Raw genomic sequence first — 18,308 nt, 5'->3', positions numbered from 1 at the left:
CCCTTTGTTTTGCGAGTCGTAAAAAATCGCAATTTGCGACCCGCACAACGGAATGGTCGTATATCTGGTCTTATATACCTGAGACATTTTGTTTGGCTCAGTGAGGTAAATACAAGCTTCTGATAACTGCTGGTACTACAAATAACAGAGGTGCAGTTTGGAGAGCTATATTAAAGCATTGTGTTGTACATGTACGCTCATGTTAACTTAAGGGGTCTTAGGACGATGACCAGTGCTTAATTTGATCCTGTGGTTGCTGGTGGTGCCCAGTGACACTTATGTTTGGGAACTGGCCCTTATTTGTCCTCAACAGACTTTGATGCAGAGGAAGAGAGAGAAGACACAAGGTGAAAAGAAGGAGGAAGAGAAAAATAGTGGCAAAGATAGAAAACAGGAATAAAAAGATAACCTACAAAAGCGAAATAAAGGGCAGGGAGTGTCTGATGGTCAATTAAAGAGGCATAAGGTGCAATCAAGACAACGCAGCTTAACTATTTGGAACCCTGGTATCCCTCTGTGTGGGGCCAGCTGTCTCTGCGTGGTGAACAACTAATGGAGGCAGACATTTACAGACAGCAGAAAGCAATACAAGAAACTACTCGTAATCCCAGATAGACTGGCAGCTTTCAAACTAGAATGCACTTGTCCTATGGTTTCAATGTTTAAATACCCTTTACGTATGGGAAGAAGTTAAGCAAGTTTCCTTGGCCTTATTAGAAGCTTTCTTTATCCATCGCTGACCTATGTCTCTTCTTGGCGAGTAGTGTTGCCAGAGTCATAGACTACATTTTATGAAACATGTTGTCTACACGGAGAAAAAAGCACAAGTGTTGCCTTGCTCAAAATTAAAGGGGGTTTGACCTTCACTTGAATCTATGAATGAGGGTCACTGTCATGCCCACATATATTGACTGCACTTGGAATACTTTAGACAGGCCTATCACTTCCCATCACCCCACCATGTGTTTGGGTGGTAGCACCCTTGATTACTGGGTTGGTCCTGCCATTGGTGGAGCAGTGGTGGACATCGGCATTATGATGCTAGCACAATCCTGCCGTGGTCTCTTCCTCTCCCCTCCACCCCAGGGGGCCCTTCAGGGTCAGCTGGCGGGGCGGTGCCTGGCAGAGTCACCTAGGAGCTGGGGAGTCAGGGTCAGCTGGCGGGACGGTGCCTGGCAGAGTCGCGTGGGAGCTGGGGAGTCAGGGTCGGCTGGCGGGACGGTGCCTGGCAGAGTCGCGTGGGAGCTGGGCAGTCAGGGTCAGCTGGCGGGACGGTGCCTGGCAGAGTCGCGTGGGAGCTGGGGAGTCAGGGTCAGCTGGCGGGGCGGTGCCTGGCAGAGTCGCGTGGGAGCTGGGCAGTCAGGGTCAGCTGGCGGGACGGTGCCTGGCAGAGTCGCGTGGGAGCTGGGGAGTCAGGGTCGGCTGGCGGGACGGTGCCTGGCAGAGTCGCCTGGGAGCTGGGGAGTCAGGGTCGGCCGGCGGGACGGTGCCTGGCAGAGTCGCGTGGGAGCTGGGGAGTCAGGGTCGGCTGGCGGGGACGGTGCCTGGCAGAGTCGCCTGGGAGCTGGGGAGTCAGGGTCAGCTGGCGGGGACGGTGCCTGGCAGAGTCGCGTGGGAGCTGGGCAGTCTCAGGATCCCCTGCTGTCACCATGCATGAGTGTTTGGTATTGAAAAGGGAAACCCATGAATTCACCTGGGTACCTCACTCCATACAGCTGTCCTTTCACTACGATGGTGACATTCAGAAATACATCCTGACACACATACATGCGTGTGTGCATGTGGGGAGTAAGAGAAGGGTCCTCTTTTGTGTCCTGCTTTTGTATTTCAGTCATTTTGTAAGGAAAAAGATCTGTCATCATTGCCAAATTCAGAGCCTATTACATGTCTTCCTTGTCCTGGGGCCATTGGACATGCAATACTTACTGTATATGAGCACCAGAAGGGGGAGGGACGCCATGTCCAGTGGTGCAGCGTTATCAGCAGCTCAGGAAGACTGTGTCCATAGGCCCAAGTGATGCAAATCTGTGGGAAACACAACACTTCTATCATGAAAACTTCACATGGGAAGATGACCCAGTCTAAACACGATTCAATCAATCGCAGTTATATTTCATTACTCGCTCGATAACATCATTGTGCTGAACACAGACAGATCAACACACATTAACCGGAAACTTATGTTTTTTAAATGCAAATGGAACTCAGAGATTCATACTTGATGTTCTATTGGTACTTTTACCAATTGTAGTTTCTCCCTGCCTTCCATTATTTAGTTCACGAAATTAGGAAAAATATGATACGGCCTATTTCCGTTTATTGGAATCAGCTGCAGACCATGGAGCCCTCTTTCAATGTCTTGACCTTAAAGACACATTTCATGAAGTTATTCACATACACCAAAGGTGCATGGAGATGATGCTCTGTTCCATGGGACCAAAAGGCGGCAGGAAGACTGTAAAGAATGGATCTTAGTAAAATGCCCCAAACTATCCCAATACTGCCCCTCTTTTTCTGTTCTTTTAAAACTGAGTCAATGAAACAAGATGGTGCACAAAGCCCAAAGCAGCTATAACATCAACATTGTGACACTGCCTCTATAGATTCCTACTCTCAGATCATCCATGATTTTCCAATAAATGGCGGAAGCTTTGTAAGTGATTAGTGCTTTCATTTATGAATTTTTGTCAGGTAGGACAGGTTTGGGACGTTTCCCTCCAAAGCATTTCTCCATGATTCAGGAAGGGATTTTTGATCTAAAGCTGTAAATGTCAGATCAACAGCTACAAACTTTCATGCAGCCACTAATTCATTACACTGAGGCCGTCAGTGGTGGTCCCATCACCAACTGCCCCTCAGGTCCGCCCGCCGCATTACGATGGCAGGCGGATGGTGGGCGGGCAGAGACACCGTCCGCCACGGACCGTCATAGGGACTTCAATCCCTACAACAGTGGCGGTGCCAGCGCAGGCCACCTGTAGGGATTACAATGTCCCTTTCCGCCAGCCGTTTCATGGTGGTATAACCACCATGAGAAGGCTGGCAGAAAGTGGCTTTGGGGGACCCACTCCCTCCTGGCCATCCACTATGGGCCCTGGGGGCCACCTATGGTGCCCCCCTAAACATCTCTGCACCATGTGGCAGGCACCACATGGTGCCTGCTTCATAGTTCAGGGATGTTTACAAACATGCCTCGTAGCGTTGAGGTTTGTGCTGCTGCCCTTTTTCGGGCCTCAGCACAAGCCTCAATGATATGAGGCATGTTTCCAACCACCTCCAATGGTGGTCGGTTCATAATTGGCATGGCGGGACCGCCTACTCCCTGTTGGCCTTTACCGTTCCCAACAGGATGGTGGTTGGACGCTTATCTGACCACCATCATAATCAGGCCCATAGTAACAGATAGTGGGCAAAATGTTTCTAGATAAATTTTAGAGGAGCCAGGGGTCTTTCCGCTCACCTACAGTAATGACTATGTCCCTATGTTTATAGGTTGAGGTTCCTGTGAGGTGAAGTGCTTGTTTCAAATCTGCATGACATATGCTTCCTGTTGGGTTGACATTACTCCAATTTTTACAGGAATCTTACTGGATGTGCATCCCTTTTTAGGTCTTGCCTACGCAGCGCACATGCGCTGCATATGAAAGAGACCTTTAGTAAATGGCACAGCTTTCCCTGCAAAAACATGCACGCGTTGCATTGCGTTGCTTCCAATGGCAATGTGTGCACGTCTGGCGATTCATTTGCGGGAGCGAACAGCTGGTGCCATATGTTATCAATTATCGTGGCGCCAGCCGCTCGCTCACCGCAAGTGAATCGCGCAGGCCCCCTCCTCTCTCACCTCCCCCCGCTGCCGCGCGAGGCCCGTGCGCTTGTACTGGTGCTTATTTTTCTTTGGCCAAGCTGCACAACATCGGGGATGCTGTATAGCATCGCTAAAAGCCATTGGCGAAAGGCAAGACCTATAGGCTTTGCCGATGCTTCTTACATCTTGCTTTGCTTCTGGCAATGAAACGTTTGCACTGTCTAAACTTCAGATCAAGTCAAATGATCCGCGTAGGCGGCCACGGTAAATCATTCTTTCCTGCTTAGTTTTACCTTTTTCTGTGAGGCAAACTGCCTCGGTCGGTTCCAGCCTTCAGCAACTCTGGGCACAATTCAATGACTCACTGAACTGACATGCACTAATAGTGTCTACAGGCGCTTGGGCAGGTGGCGGGTAAACAGAACAGTTTGGAGCCCTTTTTGCATTCCCATACTTTTAATAAAAATGTATTTGCTCCTTACATTTCACGTAAGAAGCCTTTTCTTTTCCGAAACCCTCCTGGTGTTCGTATTCCTTCTGTCCCCACACACCCCCTTCTTCTGAGACTGTAGTATAATGCTTTAAAAGAGAGATGCTTTATTATGTGGGCAATTCAATTTCAGATACTGCGTGTCCTTGTTTGCTTCTCTTGGCTGCAATATACGATTATTCTATCTCCCCAGATAACTGAGCTGCTGCAGAAGGATGGCCGCTACAGCCAGGCGCCTTCAGGACCAACTGGTAGCGTTTCCATTTCTATGATTGTAAATTATCCACAAATCCGTTCTTCTGTGTAATGACGGGCTTGGGGGATTACAGCAGCACACACTGATTGCTTCTTTTGGAAAGTGAAATTCCAAAAACATGTTGTGTAAAGCGTTATCCTCGTAATCGCAAGATCTCTTCAGATTAATTAGATCTCTTTTGTTACATGTTTGCAAAAAGTAATACATAAACGTAAGCACATTTCACTGCTGCCCATTTCGCCTGTTTACCTGAGGTAGAATACTGTGCGCACGTGTTGTGTTTTAAATAAGTGCGGCCTGCACTCTGCATGTCAATGCATATTTTAAATGGGGATTAGTGCATCCTAAATGCATTTGATTAAAGGTGGGCCGAAGTTAGCTCCTGTCAATTGTACCGTCAAAAATGTATTTCTAACCATTATTGGTTTGCTGAAAAAAAACCATTATATATATTTTCACGTGTAATAGCATGGTGTGTGTTCATAAGGGTATACATACCATTTATGTGTGAGGGCTTATATTTAATTCAGCAATCGATGCAGTGATGCTTTTTTTTCTAACATATACATTCACTAGGAGATAGTGTAATGTAGAATATTCACACTGAAAATCTGTAATTTTTAGTGGTTCCTTTTTTGCATCTGTGTACATGTGTATGAACGTGTGTGTACATATATATGTGCGTGTGTGTGTATATATATGTGTATATATACCTATATGTGTATAATTTTGTATTTTGTTCTCATTGCGCATTTTCATGAATAATACTTTCACCAGTTTTGTTTTTCGTTATGTACTAGACAGCTGTTTTTTTTTTTATTCAAGTTGCCAATGTTGGCCCTATAGTAAGCACTGAAAATACTATTCCCGTTGACAATATGTACTCTTGCTCTGCAGTCGCGTTTCAGAGGCGGTAATAGGTGAGACAACTGTTTTAGGTGTAATGGGCACAGAAGCCCGAGTTTAGGGGAGGAGGAGGCCTTTGCCACACAGTAGAAGAGCGAAATAGATGGAGGTAAGATCCTGAAATGAAAAGCTGTCACCGGGTCTGAACATGATTAATATTCCTTTCGCTCACCAGTTAGATGTGTGCACCCAAACCACATAATCTCTATGCCTCAGTGATCATTGTTGCCATTTCAGAGCCTCTCATCAGGGTGACATCTCACTCCAAGATGATTTCTTATAAATGAATCTTGATAACATGACAGCGTGGGTCATTTCAGTGGAATGCTTTCTCTTGGTTTTTTTTCTGCAGAAGCTGTTGGCTATTTTCTTTATCACTTGATTGACAGCATGAGTGACTCAGAGGTACATTCCAAGGAGGAGCGTTTGAGACAATACTTCCATCCACTGCGGAAGACGGTGCCATTTTATTTTTCCCTACATAATGCCTGTCCTGTCTGACATGTATCTATTATATTTTAAATTGCTGCTTTTACATACCACCGGACCACTTCTCAATGACATAGGAGTTGGGCATTTAAATTATGTCTGAGATAATTTCGGTGGACAGATTTCATTTTGGTTGTGTTTCAAAACGAATGTGCTTTTTCTCCACCTCTTGCTACAGAACGTAGTGATCTCTGCAAACATATACAGAGGCATTCGAAACCTACTGGACGCCTATCATGTTCCTGAATTAATTAAGGTCGGTTGTGATGGGCCAACCTTTGTTTCTAAATACACAGGGGCAGATTTATGAGCCCCTTGCGCCTCATTTACGCCGCCGTTGCGTCACTTTTGTGACGCAGCGGCGGCGCAAATCCTGCGCCATGCTGTGGGGTATTTACAACGTGACGCATCTGGCAGATGCGTCACGTTGTAAAGCCCTACGCCACATGTAGGCGTTCTGGAGCAGGGGGGGGCGTTCCGGCGCAGGAACGCCTCCTAAAAGTGACTGAGTGAAATCTACAAGATTTCACTCAGTCACTTTTAAGGCCATGCTGCGTCAAAACCCTGCGCCTGCTTGAAGCAGGCGTAAGGATTGACGCAGCATGTAAGGGATAGGGCACCCCCGAGCCTTGCTGGAGCTGCGTCGCACTTGCGACGCAACTCCAGCAATGCGCCGCCTTTCCGACAGGAGATGCGTCACGCATCTGCCCATCCGAGTGCCACGGTGCGCCGCATTGTAAATGCGGCCCATCAATGGTGGCGCACGGGTGGGCAGATGCGTCGCAACTCTTCTGGCGCATCTCTGCTGATTAGCAGAGATGCGCCAGACGTCATAAATCTGCCCCACAGTTTATGTGAATCTGTCAATTGATAGTCCTGCGTGGCTCGCCTTTCGACTGCTCTCGATGTCATTATGCGTATGTAATCCCTATTTGTTTGGCAGGGCGGTTTGCTTCTGAGTGTACTTAAAGAAATATTTGTGTGCGTTTGAAAACGTGCGAGGTGATCTTTTTATTTACCTTCTAATGGTCGGCTATTTTTGCCTGCCAGAACTACGATCCTACAGTTAAGGTGATTAGGCAAATACGCAATTGACTAAGTATTCAGGTGCAAGTGGATGAATCCATATTTTAAATTGTTGCTGAAAAGCAAAGGCACAGTAATACGTCTTACTGAAAATGTGCCGCCTTCTGCAATCCCCAGCCCCAGTATCCTCTGTCTCAGCTTAAGGGTTGTGCAGGGTGGTACTCCTACTAATACCTTTCATCAAGTGATGCGACCCAAAGTAAATTAAACAAGCATTGGCACAGCCGATAGGTCTCGCATTTGGGACCTTATAAATATTTAGTTATGCAGCACAATATCCCTGGTGCAACAACATCAACTGTTGCATGGCTAAACACTTATAAGGTCCCAAAGGCGAGTCCTATTGGCTATGCCAATGCTTGTTTATTATTTGTTTTTGTTGAGAAAAGAATAATCAAAAATGTGATATGTATGACCAACAGAATTTGAATATAAGGGTACACGGGCACAGAATTTCCGTTAAGCACTTCACTTAATTTAAAACAAAAGAAATGTATCAGGCAAATATTGCGATGTTTGAACAAAATTATAGTGGAACTTATCACTCTTGCATATAAATATTCCATTATGTTTTACTTTGAAAATTTAATTCTACCAATTTTAAAATCTCGGTGCTTGCCTTACTGATGAGTAATTCATTATCTAGCAGCAAGCATTGTTACAAAATGAATCTCTTCATTGTCCCTTCCAACCATATTATTTGCACAGCACAATAGATAAGGGAACTAATTAAATATGAAAATTCATTTGATTATTAAATAGAATTTGTTTTCTCTCTGATACTCTTCTAACTTAGGTAAATGTATATCATATGATAGCAGTGCCTGATGTTCTCATTCTACACTCGGGGACTTTTTAGAATGAGCTTTTTTGAACTCCTGTTAGATTAATAAACCATCCACTTTATAAACATGTCTATGCATCTAAAATTAGAACAGCCGATATATTCCAAATTAAGCTGGCATCTCCTTCTACTTCTGATTAGTAACCCTCACTCTACCGGTTTGCTCCAGCCTCCCCATAAATAATTCCATACTCCCCACCCCGGGTTTGATGGGACTCTAAAATGATAGCATTTGCAAAGATTGTTCAATCACATTCAAGGCTGGAGTCTTTGGTCTACAACTGGGAGTGCTGCACCCTCTAGGGGCAGAGACTAGGGCTGCAGTCCTTCTGGCCTGAAGTGATACGATGTGAATTTACATATTGTATAGACACCCTCTAGGTGTGAATGTTTGTAATTTCACCTTTGTGTATTTACAAAAATGATGTCTTTAGGGGCTGTGTTTAAGGTGCAGTTCTTTATGCTAAAATGTTAGAGTTATGGAAAGTCGATTAATAGTAGGGAGAAGTACGGACTTGCTATTAGTAATAGGGTGACGATCACAATAAAAGGTCCAATCAAGGTCTCAATAATGATTCCCGTGCGCAAACCTTAGTAGCTGGCAACGAACAGGCAGGCTTAACTTAGAAGAAGACAGGTGTGTAAAACATTTAAAAATAACAATATATTAAATAAATAAGACACAATACAGAATAAAAATCCAACACCAATTTATCAAAAAAGGTTATATTTTTATGAACAAATATACACCAAAAAACCATTGTAGGGAACCGGAGATATGAATTTTAAAGGATAAACACTTTCTAGTGCTTAAAAAACAATAACGCCAATCTGGAACATCTCGTCCCGCTTGACTGGGACAAAGTTAAATTTTGAGGCCAAGGCAAGCCTTGTTTGTATACACTAAGCTGGAGGCCTTGGTCAGAATTTTACCTTTGCAGGATTTTCTCTTGACGTCAAGGGGTGTTAGACCTGGTATCTTTGGCGTGGTTTCCCCTGACTTTTTGCCTCTACCGCCCTTATTTTTGACGCTGTGCTGGATTTCGTTTTTGCTGGTTTAGATGCTTTGGGCACTTTGCCACTGCTGATCGGTGTCAAAGTGCAAGTGCTCCCTAGGTAAATTGTTATATTGATTGGTTATCCATGATTGGTATATTTGTTTCACCTGTTAGCCCCTAATAAAGTGCACTGAGTGTGCCAGGGCTGGTGATTCAAATGCTACTAGTGGGCCTGCAGCACTGATTGGAGTAGCCCTAAAATGGTGTCACAGGCCTGCCACCGCAGTGCCTGGGTGCAGTTGCTAACTGCCATGCTGACCTGACCAGTGTCCACACTGGCCAGGCCTAACCCTTCCCTTTCTGTACACATTGGACACCCCTATGGAAGGCCCTATGTACCCCACTGAGCAGGGTGCAGTGTATGTGAAAGGTAGAGCATCTACTGGTGTAGGTGACATGCTCTGGCAGTGAATTACAGCCATTTTTGTTTTTCACTATTGAAAGGCTTCTTGCCCATAGGCTATAATGGGGAAAGCTGAGTATAATGTTTACCTGCATATCTTCCCATAGGAGCAAGATAGAAAATTAAAGTTTAGTGAGCCTGAACTCAGAATGATAAAATATATCTTTTAGTGAAGTTTGTTTTAACATTCGGGGTTTGAAAATACCACTTTTAGAAAGTAGGTATATTCTTGTCTAACCATTCAAACCTGCCTCTGCTAGGTTGTGTATTTCTTGTCTGGAGTTTGAGTGACAGGGGCTGGGGAATTCCAGGGGGCTGGGGAACTCCCAGAGACAGGGTGAGTCAGCACAGGGCTGAATAGAGAGATCTCCATGTAGATGGGTGGGAGGAGTTACACCTGGGACCTGAATAGGACAGTGCCTGCCCCCCACAGTGCTGGCTCCACCCCCTGTGGTGCATCTGATGTCTCAGCCCTGCACTGTGAAAGGAGAGAAGGAATCATGTCAACAAAGTGCTCCAGGGCTGTGCTTTCCCTCCACAATGCTGACTCCACCTCCTGTGGGGCGTCTGATGTTTCTGCCCTGCACTGTGAAAGGAAAGAAGGAGTCATGTACTCCAGAACTGGTTTGGACTGGGCAAAGGCCCCTCTGCCCTCAGAGGACAAAGGATTTGGGGGTATAAATATTGGTACCCTGATCCCAAGAAATTAGATCATCCTGGAATCAAGAAGGAACCTCTGCCAAGGTGAAAGCTGGAAGACTGAAGAACGACTGACCTGCTGTAAGGCTGGTCTGTAGTTGCTTTGCTGCCAAGGAGAGGGGAAGGACTTTTCTGTGTGCTGTGTCCCCTGGCTTGAAGGAATCTCCCAGGGCCTGAGTAGAGCTGGCCTCCTGTTAAGAAGTCCCAGGACTAACAGTCGGGTTTATTTATCAAAATAATTTCAAAAGAAACACACAAAGTTATCAAAGAGACAGTAACATTGATAAGCCCGGGATACTCCAAAACAAGAAGCTGTTTCCGCCTGCAAATTCCACCAACCAAACAAATGCTTTCTTGGGTGCACCAATTCTTCAAATGTTCATGTGATACTGCGCGGTCACAGATAGAAAAAACTACAGTTCATGGATAGAGCTGCTTAGACAGTGACGCTTTGAAGTAAAGTGATGTTGTCCCCTTTCAACATGACACGACCCAACTGTTTCCTGGACTTGGTCTTCAAGTGAACTTCTTGTGCATCATCAAGCACCAAATTCATGTATTCGTCAAATCCAATGATACAGCCCTCTATCCGCATGTTCACCTGTTCATACAGCCATACTTGGATTTTGGACCTATTTTGTAGGTATCTGAAGATGAGATTAATGGGCTGTATCATCACCTTCTGCACCTTCGGACCTTGCCCACGGTAAGCCATGACTGCGGCTGTTGGAACTAAGAAAGACCGGAAGAGAAACGAACCGGAACGCACGGTGAGCGCGAGGGAAGCAGGAAATGACGCCAAAAGCTGCGCGCCAGGCAAGAAGTCCCAGGAACAAAAGGGCTTCACCCCCAGCTTCCCCCTGAACTCTGCTGTGTGAGTTCTGCCCTTCCTAGAGTGCATGATCCAATTGTGGGGCCTCTGGAAGTTGTGCCTGCTGTTGGGAAGCTCACCAAGAGAAAAGAGGTAAAAGATCTGCAACTTTTTCACGCACCGCCAGCTTAGCGAGAAATGTCCGTCGCCGCGAAGATCGTCGGAGCGCCTATCACCGCTGCAACGTCAACGCCGCGTTCATCTTCGGAGCGCATCGCCCCCGGAGCGGGAAGATTCCTGTCGCTGCGAGTATCGTCGCAGAACCTGCTGCCGCTGAGTGAGATCGTCGCACCGCTCGTTTGCGGGCCGCATTTCGTAGCTGCGAACATTGACGCAGAGCCATTGAGGATCGTCGCACTGCTCGTTACCTGGCCGTATTTCGTCGCATCGTGCCTTTGCGAGTAAATTTCTACCGGAGAAGCTACGCCTTGGAATCCATACAAGTATCGCCTCACTCCCCATACAGACCGGATTCGTCGCACACGCCCGCTGCGTGCAGCGGGGTTGTCGCATCGCCTCCCCAGGATCACCAGGTACTGTTGGCTAAAATCGACGCTAATGTGGATTATTTTGTCGCTAAGCTAAGAACTCTTTTGAAACCATATTCGTGAAACTGTGTATGTTGGATTTTTGTCGTTTTGGTCTTGTGTAGTTTATATAAAAGTACTTTATTTATCTACACTGGTGTGGAGTCCATTTGTGGTGTTTTCACTGTGTTACTGTGAGTGTTGGTACAAATACTTTACACATTGCCTTTGATAAGCCTGTCTGCTTGTGCCAAGCTACCAAGGGGATGAGCTGGGGTTATCTAAAGAGTGTATCCCCCTTACCCTGACTAGAAGTAAGGTTCCCTATTTGGACAGTGGTACCTACCTCTGCCAACTAGAGACCCCCAGATCTAACAAGGGGTATCTCTAGCAGGCCGGGTTACGTAGCGGCTTCATCAGGTTGGTTCAGCACGATCCCTCAATCAACTCCTGGAAGTCTTGAGCTGCGGAGCTTTCAGCGGTAGGAACCTGAAACATAGGCCAGGTCGCGGTTTGCCGTTGCCGGCTTGACTCTCAAAGAAGGGACTGTCACCTTATGGAGCTATTTTGAAATGTTTTTTCAAACTTCTTCAAACTTTTGGAACTTCTTGTTGCAGTTCCTGTTGTGGGTTCCATGTGTCCAAAAACACAAATCCAAGGGTCTAGATGGTCCTTGGGATGTTGGGACCCCAATTCCCACAATGCACCTGGCCAAGTCACTAGAGGTCCAATGGACGCACTCCAGGATGGGGACTTCTTGGTGGAGATGATACTGGTGGGCTTTGTTAAGCTGTAGCTAGCAGGGAGTCCACTCCTTAATTCCTGTGAAGCCAGAAATTCCTTAGGGCTGTAGTACCAGGTGCTGCAGTTCCTCAGAGTACAGTCCTTTGGGTGCAGATGGGGGTTTCAGCATGACAGTCCTTCTTCTCCTTGTTGTTTTAGGTCGTAGATCCGGGTTGCATGGTAACTCTTCCATATTTATTCAATATTCATGGGCATCAAGCAGGGTGCCACCCCTGACCAATAGATTGCAGGGTGGGACCCTCAGGTATAACCACTTCCTCCAAAGTGTGGCATATTCTTGTCCCAGAAGCACTATTCTTCTAAAATCCAAAATGGAGAAACTTTCTCCTAGAGGGTTAGATCTGGCTAAGCCAACCCACTGGTGTGGCTAAGATTCTCTAACACTCTCCTCACAGCCCCTCACTAATCTAATTACAGGGGCTTCTGTGTGTCTGGGGGTGCAGGATCCGGGAGAGCCTGTGCTGTTCTAAAGTGTAATTTTCCATTTAAAAGACCAGTTTGGCGACTCTATCCCCATCCTGTCTTTTGCTTCTGTAGCTGCTGTTCTCCCCACACAGGAAATCAGCTGTCACTCTAGCAGGCCACTTAACACCTCATTAAGACAGCTTGGCTCAGCCTGACAGAGGCTGGCCAATCAGGAGAGGGCAGATAGAAGGCTGGATCTTGGCTTACAGAAAAGAAAGTTCTATAACTGTTTTTCTTTAATAGTTATTATAAATCTAACCATGACAGTTGTCCTATTCATCATAACTATCATTTTGAGTCTTTGAAAGACATATCTAGGCTCCTGTCAAAATTTATACTTAAACAAAATATTCCCATGTTAGCCTATGGAGTGAATTTTCTACAATGGGGTTAAATTAAATTTGCAGCTTTTCCATCACCAGGGCTTATATGTATAATGTCCCTGCTTACAGTTAAAAGGCACCCTGCCACTGAGGCACCTAAAGGAGACCTTAGTGGTGACTTATTTGTAAAAATAAGGTAGGCTGAAACTTTGACAGTACCTTTAATTACAAAGTCTAATTTGCATATAATTTCAATTTAAAAGCAGCCAGCAATGCTGGCTTTTATAATGACAGAAGGCACCACAGTAGTGTACACTTAAGTGCCTTAAATCTACTACGCCTCTAAACCTGCATGTCATGCCTTATACTAGGGACTTCCAGGTCGGTTGTCAGTACCAATTGTAATTATGCCTAATGACTCTATATGTTTAATCAGAGGACAGATCCTGGGTCTGGTTAGCAGAGCCCAGGGTGCAGTCAAAGTCAGAAAACCAGCACCTAGTAGTAAAAATGGGGGCAAAACATTAGGGGACACTACAAATAGGTCCTGATTTCTCACAGAGAGTAGATGCTCCAAACACTCTCTGGGGTGAAGGGATATAATTGCACTTGATGTGATTGTAAATGTGACATTTGAATTGCGTTATTCATTCTAAAACCTATGCTTAGTTTACTAACCACCCAGACATGCATAGACCGTTTCTCTTATTAATGTTGTAAAGAATAAATGACGCTGACAACCACTTATGTTCAAAAGTATATATGCTTTATTGATCATCTAAAGAGTGTTCATTCATTCAAAGTTATATGCAATTATTGCATTTTCATACAAGACAAAGTTTTGACAAGTGATTTGTGGAGCTAGATCTCCCTTTTAGGAGGGACAAGGGCGATTATGCAATGTCACAAGAAGTATTTCCATCAGTTTGTGTATATTTGTAAATTGCTGCATAGTATTAAGTGGTGTGTATGTAATAAATGTACTTTTTCCGTTTTCAAAAATAAAATCACAGACTGAACAATCATTTATTGAGTGTTATTATTGTGTATCTGTGAATGGTGATTACTAGTCCACACCACCTCCCTTGAGTAGGCCTTGGACTGCTCTGCTTTGCTACCCTGTGAGAGTCAAGCACTACAGTGGGATGTTTAGTTCAATGTGGAGGACAAATGTAGACCCATTATTTGTGCAGGTCGCTCAAGTAATGGCTCATTTTCCAACATTCCTACAAAAATTAGTCTTTCCGTGAATGATACGTATCTTAAAATAGTTGAAAATTTATTTTTCTTATTCATCAGAGGATTATTAAATTTAAATCCAACACTTTTAGGACAATGGGTTTCTTTTAAAATAGGATTAATCAATCTTCAGTTTATCAAACATTCATAAAGTTATTGGATTATCATAGCTACCTGTCTTGTTAGATGAACTAAACCTAGAAGCGAGAACACCAACAATCCTGGAGTAACAACTTTTAGCAGACCTGGAGACATTAAGGCTGAAGCAAATAGTGTCAGGCCCCATCCACAGGGCTGGACACATGCTATATTTAATTTCGACCAATATTTTGGAAGTAACATCTGAATCACTCTTCCCATTACGTGGTCGGTTCATCACCTAATCAAGTAAGAGCAAGAAAAAATCCATCACATTTACTGATGCCCCAGTATCTATGAGAGCACTCACCGGGGATCCTGCGACGGTGATGTCACACATGGGCGTTGGTCGGCTTTTTGTTCCTTCTCTGCCAACTAAGGATACAAAGAAGACGTTGTCATCTTCAGTTCCTAGTCCAAACCCTGGTGGGGTGTTGTCTACTTGGTTGATTGGGTCTTCCATCGTTAGTTGCCTCACCGCCGTCGAGAGCCCTCGTGGGCGTGGGGCGCTGCCCTGTCCTCTTCCGCTCCTGCAGAACTTTGCAAAGTGGTTGAGTTTCCCACATTGTGAACAAGTCTTTCCTTTCGCAAAGCACCTTCCCCCTGGGGGGTGGTCTAGTCCACAATTTCCACACATGCTTCCTTGAGATGGCCTCGCGGCTCCTCTCGGCTGAGTTGACCTCTGAATCGCATCCACTCTTTCCTCGTTGATCGTGGGTGTCCGTGGTGACATAGGCTGCGAGGAGGGCCGGTTGAGGGCCTCCTCCATCTCGTCTGCGCGAGCATTGGACAGCTCATGGGACCTGGCGAGCATTAGGATCTCGTCTAACGTGATGCCGGGCTGCCGCAGAATGAGGCGTTGCAGCGTGACTGACCTGCATCGTTGAATTATCTGCGCTCTTATCTCTTCCATCTGGTCTAGCAGCATGCAGGAGCTCGCAAGTTTCCGTAGGTGCGCATAGAAGATGTCTATGGTCTCGGCCTCGCCCTGCCGCCCTTATCGAAGCTTGAAGCGCTCGAAGTCCGGGTTGGGGATCAAAGTGGCGGTTTAGCGCTGTGAGAGCCCCATCGTAATCGTCATCCGCTCCTCTGTCCGGCAGGGTCTCGAATAGATCATGCAGCTTGCCCCCTTCGTAGCACATGTGGAGCGACCTCTTCACCCTCCCGTCGGTCTCTCTCACACCGATAAAATCATGGTCTAAGTGGCCAATCCAGAATTTCCAGCACGCCGCGGCTGTGGCGGGGTCGGAGAGTTTGCTGAATCGCGGCAGAGGTGCAGCTGTGGCCTGGCCAGGCCGATCGCGGGCTCGTGGGACAGCCTGGTGAGGGGGCGGCGGTTGCGCCACAGGGGGAGCACCGCCACCATCGGCACCTTGCACGTTCATCCTCCTACGTGGGTCTGCTGGGTGGCACTGAGCGGCGTCGAGCTCGTGCAGGTCAGACTGCTGACGGTCAGTGTCTCTGGTGGGCACACGAGAGGGCAGGCACCTTGAATTCTCTGAGGGATCCGCATTGGCTTGCAGGAGAGGAGCTGTATGGTGTTGGGGTGACCGTGGAGCATGCAAAGACGTGAGGTAATCCTTCCCCTGTCGTGCTGTGGCACATTGTCCCTTGCTGAAACCCTTGTTACTTTGAGGCATTTGCAGTGCTTTTTAAATTGCAGTAGGCAGCCTCTGCTCTGAGTGGCCCAGTGTTCCTGGCAGCACAGGAGATGGCAGGAGTCAGGAGCGTGTGCTCCGCGAGATGCATGAGACTTGGCACCCTGCCTGCTCAACCACGTGGCTATGGGAGTGCGGCCGGGCCAGGCAGCAACAGGGAGCGAGCGCGGGACACGGGATGCACAGCCGAGGGCCCAACGAGTAGGGCAGGCCTCACCTCGTGCGCTGTTCCACGCGCTGGAGACAGCAGGTCGTTGCCGGTCGAGGCGGGGTGACAGGCACTGAGTCACCGACTGGCAGACCTCCGGCAGCTGGTGGAGAGCAGGATGGGCACCTGCGACACCCAACCGGGGGGCGAGCAGATCCAGCTCCGCAGGTGCCGGAAGCGCGAGGGCAGCGGCCGGATGCAGATGGTCCACTTCGGCGCCGCCGCAGGTGCAACTCGGCGAGGCGTGGGGCAGACCCGCCTTTTCGCCAGTGTGGTGTCGCGACCAAAACAGGTAGGCCGCAGTCTTGGAAGGGGAGGTGGGTTGCAATGATGACATGCTCACCAGTAATTATATCTGGGCCAAGACCCCGAGCGGTCTTGAGCCCTTTTATTTATACCCTCGGGCGAGCCTGCCCTCGGGGTGTATGGATGCGTGTTCTGTGTGAGTGAACGGGCCGGGTGGCTCCGTCACTACAGTATATAAGTATTCGTTTTAACCCCTTCAGTGCCCATGACGAGCTGGACTCGTCATGGGCTACGGTGGCGCTGTGCCCATGACGAGTCCAGCTCGTCATGAACTCCGCCCGCTAATACAAAGCGCGGCACTGGGCGGGGAAAGGGGCGGGCACTGAAGGGGTTAAGCAATTGACGACAGAACTGAGTCAATTATCAAAAAGGACAATAATCAATAGAACGATGGCTGAGCTTTGGATGAGGTCTTGAGAACTGCACCATTATTAGTCAATTCAGGTCTACTGCAGTTTAGCTGGGTTATTGCGCTATTGCAAAGAGCATTTCTTTTTAACTTTTTAAATCCTCACATTGCACTTTTGCACTTTACGTTAAATTCTTCAGTCCCACAGACTGCCTTGACGTTTTCTCCCCTGCGACCTGCTGTGCCTGTATGTAAGAGTGGGCCTGCCCATGGCAAGGTTGGCGTGCTAGTTGTTCAAGCATCTGGGGGATAAAACCAACATGCTGATGCAACCACGCAGCTCGGATACGTTGTTTTTAATTCAGGTCTACTGCTGTTTAGCTGGGTTATTGCGCTATTGCAAAGAGCATTTCTTTTTAACTTTTTAAATCCTCACATTGCACGTTTGCACTTTACCGTAAATTCGTCAGTACCACAGACTGCCATGGTGTTTTCTCCCCCACGACCTGCGGTGCCCGTATGCAAGAGCGGGCCTGCTCATAGCAAGGCCGGCGTGCTAGTTGTTCAAGCACGAGGGGGATAAAACCAGCATGCTGAAGCGGCATATAATAAGGCTAAGTGCTGTAACACTACTACATGGGTCGGGGAAAGAGATTTTCTCTCATATCAATGCACCTCCTGCAACTTCTTATTCGTGGTCATTAACTCTTCCTCTGCTACTTTCGGCCTTAGCCCTCCCATGAGGGATAATAATTCACCAGAATTATTTACTAAAGTCTGCAGAGCCACCTCTTTATCTCATCTTCCACACAACCCCTTAAAAGGGAAAAATAATTACCATGAACCAGTTGGGAGCCCGCCAATTGCCCTTTTGCTTAACACTAGATCAGTGATTAAGCACAAATATGAGTTTGAATGTATGTTGCAGACGTTAAAACCGAATATGGTTTTTCTAACCGAAACCTGGGCAAATGAAACGTCAGAACCGGACTGTGTTATAGCATTATCGGCGGGATATGTATTGGCCAGTGTAGACAGGAAAGGGCAAAAGGGGGGTGGCATAGCAATCATTTATTGGTCTATCTTTAAAGCCACCTTTGAGTCTATTCAGCTGCCAGGTGCAGAAGCTATCACCTTTAACATTAACATTTCTAACACCTTGTCCTTCCCTGGTCTACTTCTGTATCATCCGCCAGGGCCAAAATCTTTTGTTCATTGAAGGTCTACAGACTTTCATGGAATCTTGTCTGGACGCCCTGACAGTTACAATAATGGGGGATTTAAATTTTCAGCTAGAATGTGAAATAATGGAGACACCTCCACTCTATTATACAGTTTGGCAGGCCTCTGTCTCACACAATTAGTTTCAGAGCCAACACATAAG

General features: G+C 46.7%; 2 protein-coding genes across 2 annotated transcripts in view; both read right to left on the bottom strand.

Annotated features, from left to right (window-relative positions):
- Positions 1-18,308, bottom strand: part of LOC146809271 (alpha-tectorin-like) — a 324,857-nt gene that overhangs the window by 301,327 nt on the left and 5,222 nt on the right. Inside the window, exon 2 of the mRNA XM_085616088.1 lies at positions 1,927-2,025. Within this exon, the coding sequence (XP_085472214.1) occupies positions 1,927-1,960 (34 nt within the window). The 5' untranslated portion in view covers positions 1,961-2,025. The remainder of the gene's footprint in view (positions 1-1,926; positions 2,026-18,308) is intronic.
- On the bottom strand, positions 10,246-10,849 carry LOC146809272 (small nuclear ribonucleoprotein E). Its single transcript, XM_085614330.1, has one exon. It carries the CDS (start codon positions 10,749-10,751, stop codon positions 10,473-10,475), a length of 279 nt encoding a protein of 92 aa, XP_085470456.1. The 5' UTR covers positions 10,752-10,849; the 3' UTR covers positions 10,246-10,472.

The sequence above is a fragment of the Triturus cristatus genome, chromosome 7, assembly GCF_964204655.1.
Source record: "Triturus cristatus chromosome 7, aTriCri1.1, whole genome shotgun sequence".
Taxonomy (NCBI): domain Eukaryota; kingdom Metazoa; phylum Chordata; class Amphibia; order Caudata; family Salamandridae; genus Triturus; species Triturus cristatus.
Note: the sequence above shows the minus strand (reverse complement) of the source record. Positions and strands in the feature narration are given on the sequence as shown.